Source organism: Gymnogyps californianus, chromosome 1, assembly GCF_018139145.2.
Source record: "Gymnogyps californianus isolate 813 chromosome 1, ASM1813914v2, whole genome shotgun sequence".
Lineage (NCBI taxonomy): Eukaryota > Metazoa > Chordata > Aves > Accipitriformes > Cathartidae > Gymnogyps > Gymnogyps californianus.
In genome coordinates, this window is record NC_059471.1 from 150,452,528 (window position 1) to 150,470,872 (window position 18,345).

Here is an 18,345-nt window from a genome sequence, read left to right on the forward strand (position 1 = left end):
GCTGACCATTCGCCGTTTCCACTGCTGCCTTGCCTGTTCTGTGTCACAGTAGCAGCAGTCAACATGGACAATTTTATTCAGATGCCTTGTGTTTTACTGCACAACGCAGAAAATGTAACCTGATAACGCACAAAAGGGATTTGGCATCTCCGCTTTGTAGCACGAACAGTGTTATTGTTACGGGCCATCCAAAATATGAGTCAGCCTGCGGGTATACGGTGGTGCAACACACCAAGCAGCCAGAGCCGGCGTAGGCTGCGGCGGCTCGGCTCGGCTCTGCCTGCAGATGTGCTGCTCGCCCTGCAGATGTGCTCTCCCGCTGGCGGTGGCTGCGACTCTTGCCTTTCACTTGTCCCCCTCTTTCGAAAGGACAAGCCATTCAGAAATGGCATTTGTACCGCTTTCAGACCGCCGGATACCCCATTGTACAGTAATTGGTTAAATTTATGTGGCATGTGGTTTCATTCAGCTGATCTGGACTGCGCTGCACAAGTCAGGCACACCCTGGCCTGACGGGAATCACGAATCCCCTTCTCAGCCAAAGACGCTCAAGCGAACATAAAACAGATTGGGAACCAAAAGGCCGATGGACTCGTCCTTTCAAAGCTCCTGAGACCCTTAATCCCCGCGTTTCCTTTTTCCACACGCTGCTTTACGTGCCTGATTGAAGCCCAAGTGATTGAAACCCAATTAGGAGAGGGAGGGGAACGTCCAGGCACTGAGATCAGGATGCCTGTTCCTGTCACACATGAAGTCACTTGTATGGAAACAGCGAGTTGGGATCTTAAGAGCCCCTTGAAATGATAAATCTACAGAAAGCAGAAGGGACAGGGCCAGCAAGAAAGCCCAGAGAAAAACTGGCTGCACAGAGAGACAAAAGGAGAAGGAAACGGAGAGGCTTTGAGAGAGAAATTGGTTAGAAAGTGTCCGAACTTGGGGAGGTCTGCTCTGCCAGGGCTTCAGGATAGCTGCGGAGAATCTGGTGGAGTGTTTTTAACATGGACATTGTTCTACCAGTGGGACCCAGTGTTGCAATGCTATTCTCTTCAGAACAGTTAAAAACGCCAGAAAAATTAGATTTTTATAGTGACATTACTCAGGCAATTTCCCATGTCCTCAAAATGCGGCTGGAGACTGGACGCTGGGTAGAGCCCCTTTCCTCCAGCGTTGTAGGGGGCAAAGCTTGCCTTACATCACGAAGTGGTGACTCTCCTCCGCTCCTGTGGGGACAGGACCTGCGTCCAGGTCTCACCAGGAACACACTCTGTAGGACAGTCTCGCTGGCCTTTGCACAGCAAGGCTTTCCAGGCACGTTATTCTGTAAGATGTGATCCCGACATTGACTCAACGTTGGATGCACATCTGGGATTCAGTCACCCGTTAGCAACGTTTAAGTCACACTTACTTGGAAAACAGGCACGAGAGAGACAAAGGGAACAGCTGACTGTAAATGCAGCTGCTCTATCTCCACTTACGTGACCTGTGAGGTCCCGGGGTAACCGGGACACTCCTGTGATTGACAGTCCCTCACCTTCACCTTGCAGGCAGCCCCACCTATGCCCATCAGCATTGCCAGGCACGTGGTGCAGCCGAGACCCCCAGTAGGGTTGTTCCAGTGGTGCGGCTGGGCAATAAATGGGACCTCAAGCCTGGTCTCCTGGAACTGCCACACAGCTGCTCAGCCCTCCTACCTGCCCTCCGATCCTGGGCACGCAGGAGAGGACACTGAGCAAGACACAGCGAAATTCACCGAAATGAAGACACGGCACAGAATTTTTAAATAATTTTATAATTTCCTGATGAACTTAGTCTGTGAATAAAAAAAGAAGAAAAAAAATGAACAAAGTGTTTATATTATCAAGGCAAAGTTGAATATAACACATTTTCTTTGCAATTTCATTATCCTGTCAGTAACATGACTCCAGCAATAAAACACATACAAGTTGAAGGCAGCGTGCGCACTTGCATCACAGACATCAATGTCTCCCGCTGCTGTTATTTCAAAAAGGAATTCAAGTATGCTAGATCCCATCCCCAAAGCCCATCGCCCCCTCTGCTAAAGTGCAACACGTCTCTTCCAAAGCAAATGAGGGATCCGTGTCTGTGGAGTGGATGGAGCATCCCGCAGATCTTCTTTAACCCCACAAACAATTTGTGAACCTGGTGTGCGGCTCTCCTCATTTACTGACTTGGAGGGAAACGGCAATATACTGTTTTAGTGGGCTTGGAGCAGCATGTTGGGCTAGCACAGAAATTATTCCCCTGTTCATGGTCCCGTTTCATTCATCCTCCTTCAGCATCTGAACATTTGCCACTAAAGCCTCCCCAGATATACTGTAATGAGCGTGTCAGTAAGGGCCAAACGCAGCCGCCTCTGGGCAGGCAGGGAGGACGGAGACTTGGCCATGACCACAGAGAGCTGGGAAGATGGGGTAGATTAAAGGAACAATGTCTACTCATAAAATTTGGCTTCAAATTTGGCTTTTAGATAACCACATTTTATAGCAAATAAGAGCACACGTGACTGATAGATCCATTTTTGCCAGTTTCCAAATGGAAAAACAATGTTTTGAACAAAAAACCCCACCAAAGCACTGAGAACCTAAAGTGGAAACATCTACTTAAAAGCAAAACTGATTGACTTGATTTTCAAGATCCAAACTAGAAGTGCAAAACAGGGACAAACAGCATACGATAAGTTTGATCTAAAAAATACAGTCCTTTAATGAAATTCTTTACCTGGTCTCATAGGTGAAGCGATTTGTGTGGGGTTTTTTGTTTACGTTACGTGCCGGTTTAGCCTCATGTTGTTCCTTTTAAGCAGTGCAAGTCTTTGATGCAACCCCAGCAGAAGGCGGCTGCTAGTCCTTTCCTGCCCCATAACCCGCTGTGGCTACGTGACCAATACCGGACGCAAAGAAATACAACTTTGCTAATGGGCCTACCCATGACTACCTGCAGCAGCCGATCTGCGCTTGCAGTGTCCCTGGTATTGACGGGTGCGACTGAGAAGACAGGGAAAATCTGGCCAAAGCATTTGGCCCATTTACCTCAGTGGTTCCTGTCTTAAGGGACACCTGGTGTTGATAACCGCTACCAGAAAAGATTGATTTTCAAAATACTGTTTCCTTCTGCCCATTTCTGTATTACACGTGTACAGTATAAACCTGGGAAAGCAGGAATTTATACAAGGTTTGTAACATTTCCTAAGAGGCCAAGCTGCCTTGGACCTCAAAAGCCTGTGAAAGGCAACTGGTTATAATTATAAGCCCACAAATCCTTTTCCATACAATCCCGAGAGGAGGAGTCATGGCTTTGTTGCTTCTTTACTTGAATTCCTTTTGATGAAATTTATTTTTATATATTTTTTAAAACACATCTTTTTCAGTTCTACTACTATCTTTTTTTAATCCGACAACAGACACACATTGTTGGTAACTGCCCCAGCCTTAGGACCACACAGACAATATCGACAAGCAGAAAACAAAACAGGAAAAAACACCCCTGAAAAAGTCAGGAGAGATACTGATGACAGGGTTACAGCACTCACCACACACACTGGAAAAAGTCAGGATTTCTGTGTTTATGCTTTTGACACTAAAAAGTTTTGAAACAGTTTTTCTTTTTTTTTTAAAAATAGTCAGCGGACACAGCCATTTTGTTCAGAAGGATCTGCTGTTGCGTAAGGTTCCTTCCATTTATGCGGAAAAAACAATTAAAAACATTATTTTGTTTAAAAAACCCCCCCGATACTCCTTTTCCTCGCCACGCTGACAAGAGGGGTTAGCAGAGTTGGCCTTGCCAGGCACGATGCCCTGCGATGTCCCGTGCCCGACCCTCCCACCCCGCCGGCTTCGCTGGGGCAGTATTAGTTATCCACAGCCTTCTGCATCCTCTCTGGTTCCCTCTTTCAGTGTGGGCGTTGAGATGAATAGAGGCTTCCTTTAAATATCAGGTGCCTTGATTGTACTATTTCCCTTTTGCATTTCATCGGAGTCATTTGAGGAATATAGGCGTTACGTAGTGAAATTTTAGCTTTAAAATGGTATCAGTGCGTGACTCTCTACATCCTTTGTAAAGACCCCTTCAGTGGCAACGATTGGCAATTAGTACAGGAGTGGGGACTCAACCCTGTCAACATTTATCAGATGCAGAAACTTCCCAACAAATTGAGCACTAGCAGCAGAATGGGTGGGAATTACAGGGCAAATGAAAAGAGGTGCCCCTTTGGTTCAAAAAACAGGGTTATGTCTACAAGATTTATGACATTAATGCTCCCTTGTTCAAAATACCGAGAGCCCCAAAGTACCAGAAAATTTGCTAGAGAGGGCATATTCCAGCCGTGCAACCAGAAACAGCGCACACAGTTTCGTGCATCACGTCAGACCTTCACCTTCCATCCCCTGGATGTGGCAAAAACGGGATACTCCAAAGAGGGTTTGGCATTTTCTAGACGGAAAGCTGGTTAAAGGCAGTCAAAATGAGAGAGAATACTAGAAGCTTAGAACTTTGTTTGGGAGCACGCCAGGCAATTCTTCTACCAATCGCAAACACTGCTCATGTCCTCACCCTGCAATTCTAGTGTTGTAATGTCCTTTTAGTGTTTTACATGAGGCTGGATTCAGAGGAAAATACGTACTTGGACTCATGGATATCATGAACAAGTATGGCTGGGGTGTCAGCTTTTACACTGCACGTGGGCTTCAGGCTCGCGTTATTTTTTAGCCCAAACCCAGCTAAAATGACCTATTTAATTTTCTACAGACAGCTCCTTAAGTCCTTACATCTCTCAGTTTCTCTACAAATGACAGCTTGAAAGAAAAAAACAAAAATTAAAGCAATTAAAACTTTCACAGTTCCCACAGCAAATGGAACTTCATTCAACAGGAGAAGAAAAAGCAAGTTTCCCCAGGCTCCCTGGGAAGGGCCCCTGATTTCGAAGAGCTGCTGCGTTGCAGGACCGCTGTGCTAGGAAACTGTCTGCATCTGCCTGGCTGCTGACACTTGGGTATAAGATTTTAAAAGAGCAGTAGTGGTGGGTTAGGCAACTGGATGAGCATCGCAGTATGTGCACACATATGGCCCTTCTGCCATGTGCCTGATATGCAATTTTGTGATGGATTACGGTAACAAAATCCCTTTGTTGCCTTAAGGCCAATGGTGCGGCACTCCATACGAGCGAAAAGAAAAAGCTTTCACTGGTCATGTTCAGCATTAAATTGTGGCCAGCAGTACCTCCCAAATCACATAGTTCCTCAAGCTATTCACCATGACAAGACCTCTGTCGACACAGGATCAGAGAGATTACCTGAAATAGTTCAATGGAGATCAAGTCGGATCAAGTCTGTTCCTAAATGAGACCTGCTCTCTCCCTGAAAGCACTTTACTGAGGTCTAAGATCAATGTTTAAGATGGGAAGCCTAGAAGACCTAGAAGATAACAGCGGTTAACGAGAAAAATTGCAAAGACCCAACAATCCAGATGGGAGGAACAGCAGGTGTGTGGCTGGGAGATAAAAGACCAAATGGCCAGCATGAAAATTAGCCAGGCTTGACAAATCCTCTCAGGGAAGAGGCCGGGAGATGTGTAAACAGTGAGATTCACCTGGCTGCTGACGCATGGATCCTGCACACGCTGTCATGACAGCACCGTGCCTTTGGCTGGGGCACTTTCAACTCTAGAAACGCAGCGACAGGCTGAGTTAAAGACGCAGAAGAACCAGCACTTTCCTGCAATGCGTGGACAATGCAGTAAACCAAGGGAATTGAAATGACAGCCCGAAGTAACCACCCCTCGTTCCCATCCCCTCCCCCTGCCCCTGCCTGCAGCAGAAATGCTATCAAGGAACATCTCAGTAAGAGGTTTACAAGCAGGAGTCATTTGAACCATCGATAAGGGAAATTCCACAGCTTCTCACAGAGGAGGGATTGTTTTACAGCAGGGAACCAGGGCAGCTGGAGATTTGACCATATAAGTTAATGAGATAGTCAGGAGTGGTGGCGGTGGCGCGATGATGTTACGCTGATGGCTCTGATGCTTTTACAGGCGGCATTAAATTCCTTGAGTGAGTAATTAGGGGTGATGAAGAAAAAGCAAGAGGAAAGATTTCAAAACAACAGCTCCTATCGAAACATGCTGACTCAAATAATGGGACCAAAGGGGTGGTTCTGGGATGAGGCGCAGCTCAGTGGTATGTACAGTCACCGTCTACATGCCTTCCGGTGTTCCCCCCTTGCACACATTCAGGTTCCCATTACTCTCCTCATCCATGACAAAAAAAGCTTCAGAGACAGGCTGCTACTACAGCAGGAACTAAAGCTACATTTCCTGATTTGCAAAGCACTGGCAGTTCAAAACATGGAAAAGGTGTGAATCACCTCTTGTTTGGAGACTTACATATTTCTTCCTAGTGGACACTATGGTTATGGATCCAGTTCCTTCTGCTGAATCATTACAGCAGAATGAATTGGGATGTGATTTATTTTAAATCAGTTAGTTTTCAATAGAGTCTACAAGTATATAAGGTTTCAGTTTTGCCCAATTTTCAGTGCTTGTTTGAAAAAACAGACAAGAGTACATCTTCCCTTACTCACTTTTGCTGATCTCCTTTCTATTGGAAGCAAGCAGTCACTTCTAAAGATAAAAATAAGGTGTGAAAGACCTACAGGGGAGCTGTGCTGTGAATTTGAAAGACATAAGAAATGGAGTTTTCCTGAAAGGGCTTGGAACATTTTCCTTAGCATAACAGTTTAGTGATTAAGCTCAAAATGTAATAAGTTATATGGAATTAAACTGCAGGCCCTGAATGGGAGGTTTACTGAGAGGACTCATAATTAGCTAGTGACTAGAAAACCAAGTTTTCTTCCACTGCTGTGTTGATATTTGGTCTCCTTTTGCCCTCCCCTTGTTCTCTTAAGTAATATGAGAAAGCTAAAGGGGAACAACTCCTTCAAGGAGCACATGGGGACGTGTTAAAGGGGTCTGTCCTGCAGATGCCCCCAGACACACATAACCACTGGTAGCCAGGAAAAAACATGTCTCCCCATTAATGCATAGTCCAAGAATGAACACCCAAGTCCTACTCATAAAACAGGATTCTGACTTGCTACCACAATGACAAACCGACCTGCTATTTCAGGTCATATTACCTATCAGCAGGGGCTTTAAGAAGCGTCAAAGATGGATGGGAACAAGACTAAGGCCTCTCATATACATGTAAGAATTGCACTGGTTTCACTAAAGCTGTGATTTTATACCTATCTACTCAGCTGGGTGCCAACTCCAGCAGAGATGCTCCTCTTTATACGAATGGGCTATTGCTCTGAACTCAAACTCATTCCTCGTCAACCTAAGCTAAACCAAAATAAATTAAATTATAATTATAGTAAGAACTATGTTACCAAGTTACCTAATTAGCTTTAAAATTATACTTTTAAGCTAAATGATGCAATTTTCTCATTTACAAAATGCCTAAGACTGTTCTGATGGCAGCTAGTGTTCACAAAGCTATGGCCTGAAAAATTGGCAATGGACAAACTATACAAGTTAAAGCTGGGAGCTGACCTGTTGACCACACCTGCTTGAAGGAAGAGAGCTCTCTATAAAATAAGAAATTAGGAGACACAGACCTATGATGAGAAACCTCAGCTAAAAAACCCAAGAAATCAACAGATGAAAACAGTTACCTGAAAAAATGCCCCACTCAGCACTTCAGAGTCAGATCAGTGAACAACAAAAATTAAAGTTAAGTAAACAGAAAGTACCAGCATGCCTACCTTGTCTCCCAGCTTCTAGATGAAGTGACTAACAGGAATGAATAGGGAAACTTTCCTTTCCTCTCTCTGTTATTTAAGAACATAAGAAACACCGAGATAGGCAGCGAGACCTGAGCTAGCTAGCTGATGCTGGCCAGTCATGAGCCATAATCAGAGCACACTCAGGTTTGGTTTTAGCACTATGAAATTCAGGCTTTCAGCTTTTATGAAAAAAAAAGAAAGAAAGAAAGAAAGAAGCAATAAATGAATGAAAGGCAAGGGCTACCCTTCTGCAACCTCATGGAGAACTAGAGCTGCTTGTGTTCAGTGGATCCCCTCTTCTTTGCTCAGTAGACTTGGAAGAGCTCTGCTTAGCTGTATCCAAAAGTCACCATCAACAAAGTCAATGGGGAATCGGATTCTAAAGTAGAAAGGCAGTGAGAAGATGAATGCAAACATGACTGATTAATCATAGACTGTGAGAACCTAGAGAGCATGTAGTTTTTAGAGGGTTTTTTTGCTTTTGTTTTCTTTGTAAAAGGTGCACCAGAAGTTTCTATTTCATTTTCTGTCTTTCACATTCCTCTCCACTCTCATGGCTCCTTGGACTGACTGGGCTTGGCCACTGGTGTGCTGCTCCAGTGGGGCTAGCGGCCGAGGTCATGATGACTCCTCAAGTGCATTGACGACTTGCTCCAGGATGTCAGGGCAGTGATCCGCTATCTGCTGTAAGATGGCATTGGCAAACTCCTGCAGCTCTGCGCTTTCCTTCTCGCCCTTTTCTAACTCGTCATGAAGCTGCAAGAAACACACAGAGGCATGGTCATTCTCTGCTATTAAACGTGTTCGCTGTATAACAAGACCTGCCCAGCAGGCTCAGCTCTGAGCTAAAACACCACTTTTAGAAAGGGAGCTAGCAGAGGTGTAACATGCTGGGCACTTCCAGGACCGGCATCCTCCCTTGGTGACTCCCTCACCAGAAACTGGATGTTATCCCCGCTCTTTATTTCACTTTTTCATTCTACAAGACCAGGCTTGTGACCTTCCCAGTTAAGGCCATGTCCACATGGGAAAACTAACTGGCTTAACTACTCCTGAATAAATTGTTCTATGATAAATATTAGAAAAATCTCCTCTGTAGAATGTTTTTCTGAAAGCAACCGTATTCCAGAAGCAATACAGCATTTTGCTAGTATATTATTTTAAATAGTTTGACTTTTACTCATGAACAACAGGATGTTTCATAGGTCATTACATCAGAATTATTTCTTAAATGAGATTAACAGGAACGTTACATAATTATACATAATACACCCAGAGTTAACCAGAATTCTAATTTTTCTGTGGAATTAATAATTTTCAGAGACTGTGTTTCCTAACTCAGTCATAAGATGACTATACACAATTGTGGTGGAACATAAGCGATTTTTGTTTAATAACTCTGCCTTTCCTGTTGGATCATTCACTGTTCAGATTACTACAATCCACTCAGAACGGCACATGGAACTTCAAAACTTTATCTTATTCACGCTGTCTACAGTCTACACAAACTGTTTTTCCAACAAGCTGTGTTACAAACCACGCCACACAACATACTGGAGTACATGCGAACATAGTTTTTAGCTCCAAGCCTAATGCCATTGCCAGAATTAGGGGCCTGCAGAGTCTTAATGAAGAGCAGGAAACATCTGCCTTCAGTAACCTGTTTATCTGCCCAGCAATTGATAAAGTCCATGCTAGCCTGTGAACTGTGCAGAATCCCAAGTAAGGCTGCAATTTGTGCAAGCATTTTAGGGATTACTGTACTCACAGTGGTCTACGGATCTAACACAACAAGGAGAAGCAGCATCTCTTACTAGACCAGATGATACAGATAGATAGATTGGATAAGCTTTCAAGCAGATAGCGCTTTCATATACTATATATCCAAAAAACTCTTCTGTTTTTTCACTGACATGATTTTCTTCTAATAACGTATATTCCCTATGAATGTAAGACAAGCATATTTGTAGCAGGTACATACACTTAGATCGATTCTGCAGTTTATTCCAAGCTTTTGCATCCAAAGTTCTTTGTCATTTTGAGCAGCTGTAGCAACTAGCTTATCTATATTTGAACCTTCTTTTAAATTTTTTTTTTCTAATATTATCTGTCAGACCTGTAACATTTCTTATTCCTAAGTGATTAATATTTTTATTGGAACTCTACTGTGTTAATATATGACATGGAAAGAATGTCAAATTGGATTTTTTCATCCCTGAAGGGATAACTGGTCATCAGTATATACGTTTCTTGATCTATGTTTTGTACTTCTGTAACACTGCTCATTGTAGGTTTTAAAAAGAGAGAACTGTCAGGCAGCAGGACAACAGGGATCATTTTACCACTGTAAGAGCACAATGCAGTGGGAAAGGTTATATTTCTACAATTAAAGTTCTAATCAGATACAACAGTATGTTGCTGTTTAGTGATGGTATCAAGCAAAGCACAGGAGATTGTCACTGCAAGAAATACTGCATAAAACCAAACAGCCTAAGAATGACTATAGAATAAATATAAACACTTTTTAAGGAAGTTACGGTATAGACTTCTATAGGCAAAAGTGAGAGAAAGGAAATTAAAAGGGTAAGCCTGCTACACTATTCCCTTTACTAGGCAGGGTAGCATATAGTAAATTATTTGGGCTTTGCATGCTGAATGTTAGTTTAATGTGTTCTTATGTGCTTTGTTCCTACTGGCTGCTGTACTCACAGAACAGCTACACGAATCCGAGAGGGGCTCATGCCAAGAATCACAATGCAAAAGCAACCTGATCCTGCTCTGCGGAGTGACATGAGCTGGGGAAGTGGGGAAAACGAGAGGGAGGGGAGCACTCCGGGCTCTGTAAAGGGCTCTCGGGGGAGAAGGGGAGGAATTCAGCAGTAACCCATAATGGCTCAGAAACGGCACGCTGTGGATAGGCGATTAGCCTGGTTCCAACAGCCTGGCAGAGTTATTAGTCGGAAACTTGCAATGGATGGATAAGCCTAGGAGAGGTCCAGTCAGCAAGCAGGATTGAAAGAGTCGGCACAGCCAGCTAGGAGCAGTGCCGAATATTAAAAGCCAGGAGACTGGGTTTCAGGGACTACCTCTGAGTCTCAGGTTGCGCAGCCTAGTGAAATCCCAGCGATTCAGGCGGCCCCAGTTACAGCAGTCTGCAAACCACCACCTAACCGCTGGTAAATTCACGGGACTGGTTTGAACGTTGAACGCTGAGACAGGGCTGCCTTGGCTTCTCGGGCCAGCGCAAAGATTTCACGGTGCCATTCATTAGCAGGGTGGGAGGTCGTGGAGGTCGGGAGAGACAGCAAGTGACGGGAGAAGAAGCCAACGATGTAATTCTCCTTTTCTTTCTCTGGCTCCTGTAAGGGGCCTCGGCTCTCGGTCCGCAGGAGGAGAGCCAGGAGAGGGCAGTGTTAGCAGGGAAAGCAGGGGCCGGCTCCCTGCGGGTCCTGCACCACCACCTGCCCAGTCAGCATCCCTCCTCCCGGTGTCTCAGCCAAATCCTCCAGGTAAAGCTCCAGGAAAGGACAAAGCAAATAATCAAATATAAAAGCACCTCAAAGAGATTAACCTTCAAAACTGAAAGGAGGTTGGTGGACAAGGGAGAAGCCTGCAGGACGTTGTCTTCAGAGGGGCAGTACTGCAAAGTCAGCGATGTCTCAGCTTCTTGCTGTACTAGTCAGCATTTACGTATTTACAAGATTCCTTATAAAATCAAGGTAAGCCCAACAAAATAAGCCCATGCCAAAGCTAAAATAAATCAAATGCAATCAAACAAAAGTAACCAACTTAACCAGATGAAGAAAGTATTTCCAAGAACAAGTTTTTGACCATCAAGAGCCCAAAAGGAGATGGCTCTGAATGCTGAAGGCCAGCACGAATACTTTGCAAATTAGCGCAGACAGAAAGTCTACACAGCTGGCTGGCAGATGTCTGTGATGAAACATCTTTGAAAAAAGTAGCAATGATGGCCTTGTGTTGAGTTTGCTAGCTTCAGAACATCTAGGTTTAATAATGTGATTTCTACTTAAACAAAGACATCTTAATTGACTATGTGGCTGGTTGCAGCATTTCTGTATCATGTATGTCATCTCCGTTCACGTCATTCCTTTCAGAAACAGCTGTGAGCAGCATACGTCACTCCTCATTCAGACAAGCTCCTTAATGGGGAACATCCAGTTCTCCATGGTATAACTTGATTCACCTAGATGTCTGGCAGTCCAAATTTTAGGGAAGTTTCTCTAAAAGTATTACTATCAATTCTGCTCCTAGTTTCCTAGATTTTCTTCTTGTGAATGCAAACAGAAATGGTGTTATCTTCCCCATGCCATTTTTCTATGAAAATAAAGGACTGTTAACTGTCCTTTTTTGTTGGCATTTTCAGCTGAGGATATGAGGAGATTCATACACTGGCCTCATAGAAATGACCAAAAAAGAGAAGGCAAGGCCAGATATGTTTGCCTAGTTGATGACAAGTAAAAATAGACAGCTCAGAAAGAAAAGGATAGCAAGGACCCCAGAAGAGCTTCATAGTATTTATACTTTATCTTTGAATAGAAGAACAGAAAGGACCTTCACCATCTCGGGGGAATGGAAGCTTGCAGATAATCTGCAATAGATTCAGACACTTTTCACCACTGCTGCCTTCTTTCCTGGGTTTCAAGCAAGTCATGATAGGAATACTTTTCCATTTATAGTTAAACTCCATCAGTGAAAAAAATCCCAAACAATTCACCATGAATTTAGCTTGCATTGTGCTTCTCTGGTCCAAGATATTCCAGAACTTATTTAATTGACATTCAGAGGGAAGATAACTTCATAGTTAAGAAATAGGATGCTATGGGTTTATATGCACACTAGGTGAATTGTGGTGCTGCTCCGCAGAACCTTTGTGGCCTTTGCTTATCCCATAATGTAAACAAGGCAACATTAAGCTAAGATCCTTTAAAATTTATTTATATGGAGGAGGCTTACGCCCCAAAGTGTTATTTTCCTCTCATTAACAATTCCACAAAAACACTGATGAAAAAAGGCAAACAAAAATAAAGTAGTGTCTCATCTCAGGCTATGGACAGTAAAATTGAATACAGAATATGAGGTGCTTGTAGAGCAGCACAAAAAGAAAATTAACTGCAAGACTTCCATAAGGCTACAATACTGAGATCTGGATTTATGTTTCTCCAAAGTTTAGGTGTTTCTGGATCAGGCTATGGTTAGTCTGAAAAATACGTTTAGAGCTTAAGTAACAGAAATAAGCATCAAGAAGAAATTCAACTGATTTAATCTTAACCTTTGTTTTGTCTCAAAATAAGTTAAACTACACTGTATCTCAGGCAAATGGTCAAGAGCTTTTGCATCTTTCCAGACCAACCAGTGTAAATATGTATGTTTGATGTACTGAGAGCCCATTACACACAAACCTTTATTTCTCAACTATAGACCTATAAAAGGGCCAAAACAAAGGGTTAGGAATATGGAAATCCCAGCCTGCCAAACTTAAAAAAAAAAAAAAAAAAAAAAATTTGTTATGTAAACCCTTAAATATTTTTGCTCTATCTGGAAATTTTGTTTTTATGTTAGGTTTTTCAAAATATTTAGAATACATGCATTTAAAAATTAAAGTAAGATTTCAAATTAAACATTCTTTTAAAATCATGTAAACTTAAAAAATATGTTTTAAATATATTTAAATACATTTGAATATATTTTACAACCAATTTTGACAAAAAACCCTGAAAAAATTTGTTGAAGGCTCTTGCACCATATATTTGAAATAACTTTGCACATGGGATTTATCCTGCGTTCCTGAGCATCTCTAAGCTTTGTGAATAGCAGAAATATTATTATTTCCTTGGTAATGAATGAATTTCAAAATTATGTAAACGGGAAGAAGGAATAAAATAAAAGCCTGTAAGTTATATTTTGCATTTGGCTGGAGAAGTTTTCCTGCAAATCCTGCGCTTGCAGGTAATATGTCCATCCTCCAGCAACAGCAGCAATCATTTCACAGTCAGAGGACAATTTTCTATTCATGTAAATTCTGGTGTACGTTGTACACTGAAGATTAATGTTGCTATAGTGTACAGAAAGTTGTTATTCTGTGGCTAAGCAGAACACATAATAATTATTGCTTGTACCACAGGGCTATCTGCTGCTAGGGCCAGGCCCTGCTGACCTAAGCACGCGTAATGCCGGCAAACCCCACAACCCTAATCCCTAACAACTCGCACTTCTGCACATTAAAGGGACTGTGAAAAAGAGTTAGGTGGCTACTTCTAGTTTCAGTTGCAATGCATTACCTGAGGTGTCAGTTTACTCTCTTGAAGCCAGATTGCTAGACGCTGCCAGAATTACTCTGTGATGCACCCTTCGTGCTGGGCTTGTACCTTGCCCCTTGCTTTCTCCACTGATGAATTAGGCCTCTGCGTCCCCACAGGGACTCTGCCTGTTTAGTCAAGGCAGTACCTGATAGTCATAAACACAGGGAAAATTCACCTGTCTACAAGGCAAATCTTAAATGCCTCTCTTATATGTCTTAGCTGATGAGTTTTGGAATAACTTTTTAACTGTTAGGACAGAGGGTTGGTGGCCAGTTATGGTTTTGTATGTGCACAGCGCAAAACAGAGAAGTAAGGACAAAGCAGGAAGTACTTGAATGAAATGATGAAGTTATATGCATCCAGTTATTTCAGGATCAGAGCTGGAGCCCTTTCTACTCTTTCCACGTTACTTATTTCTCTTTAAGAGGAAGTTCATTTCGTTTATTACAAAGTCATGGAGAATCCTGTTAACTCTGACAGATATTCCAAGAAAGAAATTTCCATGGAATATTTTGGTCCATACAATCCAGCGAGCCCGACAAGCCAACAGAGGACCCCGCTGCTCCTGCATGTGGTTCCTTTTATCCAGGAAGGATGCCCACAGAGGCCGCCCCAGCGACCCCTGCACAGCCAAGCAGAATCCATAGCAGTAGCTCATACCAGGAGATGCTGCAAAAAGCTTGGACCACAGTGTCCGAGGAAGGCACAGAGTAACAGAACTTGTTACTAATAGCAAAATATACAGAGAGGTGAGCTGCCCTCAAAAAAATAAGGTAATAGCTCAGGTTGGTACACCGTCTGCTTGTAGGAACTGCATGAAATAAGACCACAGTAAATTTTAGACACACCACACACACACACGAAACATTTGACGATGTCCTGAAAGCAATGTTTTCCTTTTATATCTCTTTTCAAGTTAGGAATAGTTAACGTTACTGATTGATAGTATCTATTTTAATTAAAATTAGCAATTCCATGCACAAATAAAAATGGATAATGTTATGGCATTACGGATATAGTCAACTTATGGATAATGTTTGTGAATTCAATCAGTATTTAAGAACTATGACACTGATCCCAAGTTCTCATCCTCACCCAAAACATGAATTTAATATAAAAGGTTAAAATGCTATAAAATGTAATAATTTTAGAGAGTTCCTACATCCATTACTTTCTCAACTAAACTCAGGAAATACATTTGCACACAAAGAAGGATATAAATTGTTGCAATTATTACTTCTAATTTCTAACAGAGAGCAGAAGTGGGCTGTTTAACTTTAAAGTACATTATGCATTCCCATAAGATTACAAATTAAAAATAAATGACATAAATCAGGTGGGGAAGATAACAAGCTAATGGAAGAGCAGTCAGAGAAGAAAGACGGGGTAAACTCTGAAGTAATAGAGTAATTTAGAATGACTAAATGCAAAACACGGCAGAGTAATTTCTTTACAGAAACTAAATAAGCTGAGTAATTTCTCATAGATGATACAGAAGTAAGAATGCAAGCAGAATCTGAACAAAGTAGTACACAGGACGTTTACAAAATAGCTATTTGTAATTTAGAGTAAAGTTTATCCCACTTACAATATTATTTGTATAACAAATCAAAATGTGTGTTTAATACTTTCAAAATTCAGCAAGCATATACGCAATTTTAAAATGGAATTTGAAAGCTACATAAACGCAGTCTGGTGTCCTTTCGTATGAAAAGCTTAACATTAACTTTTCTGAGAGTGAAATGTGAATTATGTGCAATGTAAACTATGCTCCTTGGAACCAAGCCATGACTATTTAGCTGATACAGCAGGTTGTGACTGATACAGTGAAGCGACATTATCACCTTTTTCCTTCCTCTGCTTCGAGCAGCTGAGCAGAAAAGACGTTCCTGATTTCTTGGGGGAGGATTAGTAAGTAGGAATCCCTAGATGGTCTGTGCTTTGGCTGAAGCTGGTACACAGGGAGAGGGAAGACAACCTTTCTTCACTACAAAGGCTCTTCTACGACCATAAAGATTTTTTCAAAAACTCACAGCCGAAGCAGTCATAGGTACAACACTCTGTTAGTAGTGGGGTGAGATAAGCTCCCATAGCAGGTGTCTTCTGAGAGAATATCTCATGGAAATACATCTGCCCAGGTCTTAAAGGCTGCTGTTGATGCCCAGGTCACAACACAAATGCTGCCAGAAACACCTCTGGGGAAAGAGGAACATGTCAATTGTGTGGGGAAAAAAATGGTGCCTGAGGGCTAGCAGAAATAGGCACGACCCCCAGCAGCCTGGACGAAGGCAGGATGTGTTGGACATGGCTGGGAAGAGCCACCGATTGCAGGGAGCCAGGGAGCAAAACGCCTCCTCCTCCTACTCCTAGGGTTAAGAAAATTATTTTAATTGGATTGGTCCTCTTCTGTTGGAAGGCATATTTTTTCAGAACGACTGTTACTGTAGGACAGCTCTATAAGAAAATAAGAAGCTCTCCATAATATGAGGTTCTGCACATTTTAGAGCTGGATTTGAAGTGATAAGAAACATTTATAATAGTGCTTAAGCTATTAACGGAACAAACACTGTTGCCTACTACTAATATCTGGTTGCTCTCTTCGGTTGTCTCTTTTAACTTTTTCGCACTGCTGCCTTCCAACCACAGCACAGCACGCCACCACCAAGATACTTAAATGATGATTTTCAGCAAGTTCCTGTTTCTACTCCATTTTTTCCTTTTGTACAGATAAGACAAAAACAAAAACCAAACTATAAATAAAAATGTGGACCATATCATTATGTTCTTAATGTCATTTCCTTTCATATAGGAATAAAATCCCTCACTTAAAGGCAACCATCTGAAATGTGAAACGTAGCAGTAGTTCTACAGAGCCCAAGAATATTAACATAATGATACGTTTAGGACAAAGTGAAAGAAAATATTGTATTTAATAGAAATTGCTAGGATAATGCAATTATTTATAATGAATGAATGGAATTTTTATTTCTCAGTGTCAAGACTTGGAACATTCTTCCTTCCTTCTGGTAACTTCAATTTTTTAATAAGAAAAGTTGAACAGGACATGAACCGGTCGAAGGAGGACAGTTCCAGAAACAGTGCTGGTTAACTTCTTTGGGGACATTGGGTCAGAACTGACTCAAAGGAATGTTTTCCACCACATGAATAACTTAATGACATGGTTCCAAGCACCGTAGATTCTTTATTGTCCACAACTTAGTCTAGTATACTAGTTTAGATTAGGTTTTGAGATACCATATACTCATAAAGTACTGGCTTCAGGCCTTCATTACAAATGGACCAAAATTTTACTACAGTAAGTCAGCTTTACAAAATGTCTTTGATAAAATGCCAACGAAGAATGATATAGCATCTTGGCCCCATATTTTGATTAAAATCAGTTGAAGTTACTAAGGAATATAGCTGAACTTACTGGTAACATAAAGAAACTATTATACATGAGAGGTACCAATTATCAATCAAACTTTGAGAGTCCGCAAAATTATTTATGTGGCAACAAATTCCCCTTAGAACCATAGTGTTGATGCTGGCAGACGCTCTTCCTACGATGACTTGTACATTAGTTTCTGTGGGTCGCTGTGGACGTGCTGGCAGAGTGAAAAGCTTACATCTACTTCATATACTAGTTTTACCTAACAGAAGAAGCCACAGAAAACTCCTACAATTTGTATCTGAGGCTCCCCAGCAGGTATGAGAGACCTACAGGGTATACTGGCTATGGTGAAACACAGCGGGACCAACCTTCGCCAATAATAGGTGCTGCAGTGGGAAATCACAGCTCCAAAAGCAGCAGTATGGAAATGAAATCTCAACTATTTAAAAAAAAAAAAAAAACAAACAAACTAAATAATCTCATTGGTGAGAGGTGGATACATTGGCATCACTCTTAAATATTATTGGTGTTCAGTTAAATGTATCCTCCCTAATCATGTTAGCACTTCTTAACATTCAAGAGGATTAATTTTTTCCCACTGAGGCTTGTGAAGCATTATCTACAGAAGATCATATTAGAAGGGACAGGAGTGAATTTAATGCACTGGATTTGAAGTAATTTACAAAACTCATTAAAATTCCAAAGATGCAAAATGGGTATTCTGTGATGGGCTTCTGCGAATCTGGAGAACTGATTCCCACCCCCCATGGGAATACTTTAAACACAAAGGAAATTCTGCAGTTAGAAACAGAAAAGCTCCACGACTTAAATGAAA

The 18,345-nt window shown here is 41.9% G+C and overlaps 1 protein-coding gene across 2 annotated transcripts in view; it reads right to left on the bottom strand.

Moving 5' to 3' along the window:
* Positions 1 to 8,042: 8,042 nt before the first annotated feature.
* The window catches only part of ERC1 (ELKS/RAB6-interacting/CAST family member 1), a 293,596-nt gene continuing 283,293 nt past the window's right edge, over positions 8,043 to 18,345 (bottom strand). For both annotated transcript variants that reach the window (XM_050909774.1, XM_050909763.1), the window contains one exon: positions 8,043 to 8,552. In XM_050909774.1, the coding sequence (XP_050765731.1) occupies positions 8,415 to 8,552 (138 nt within the window). In that variant the 3' untranslated portion in view covers positions 8,043 to 8,414. The remainder of the gene's footprint in view (positions 8,553 to 18,345) is intronic.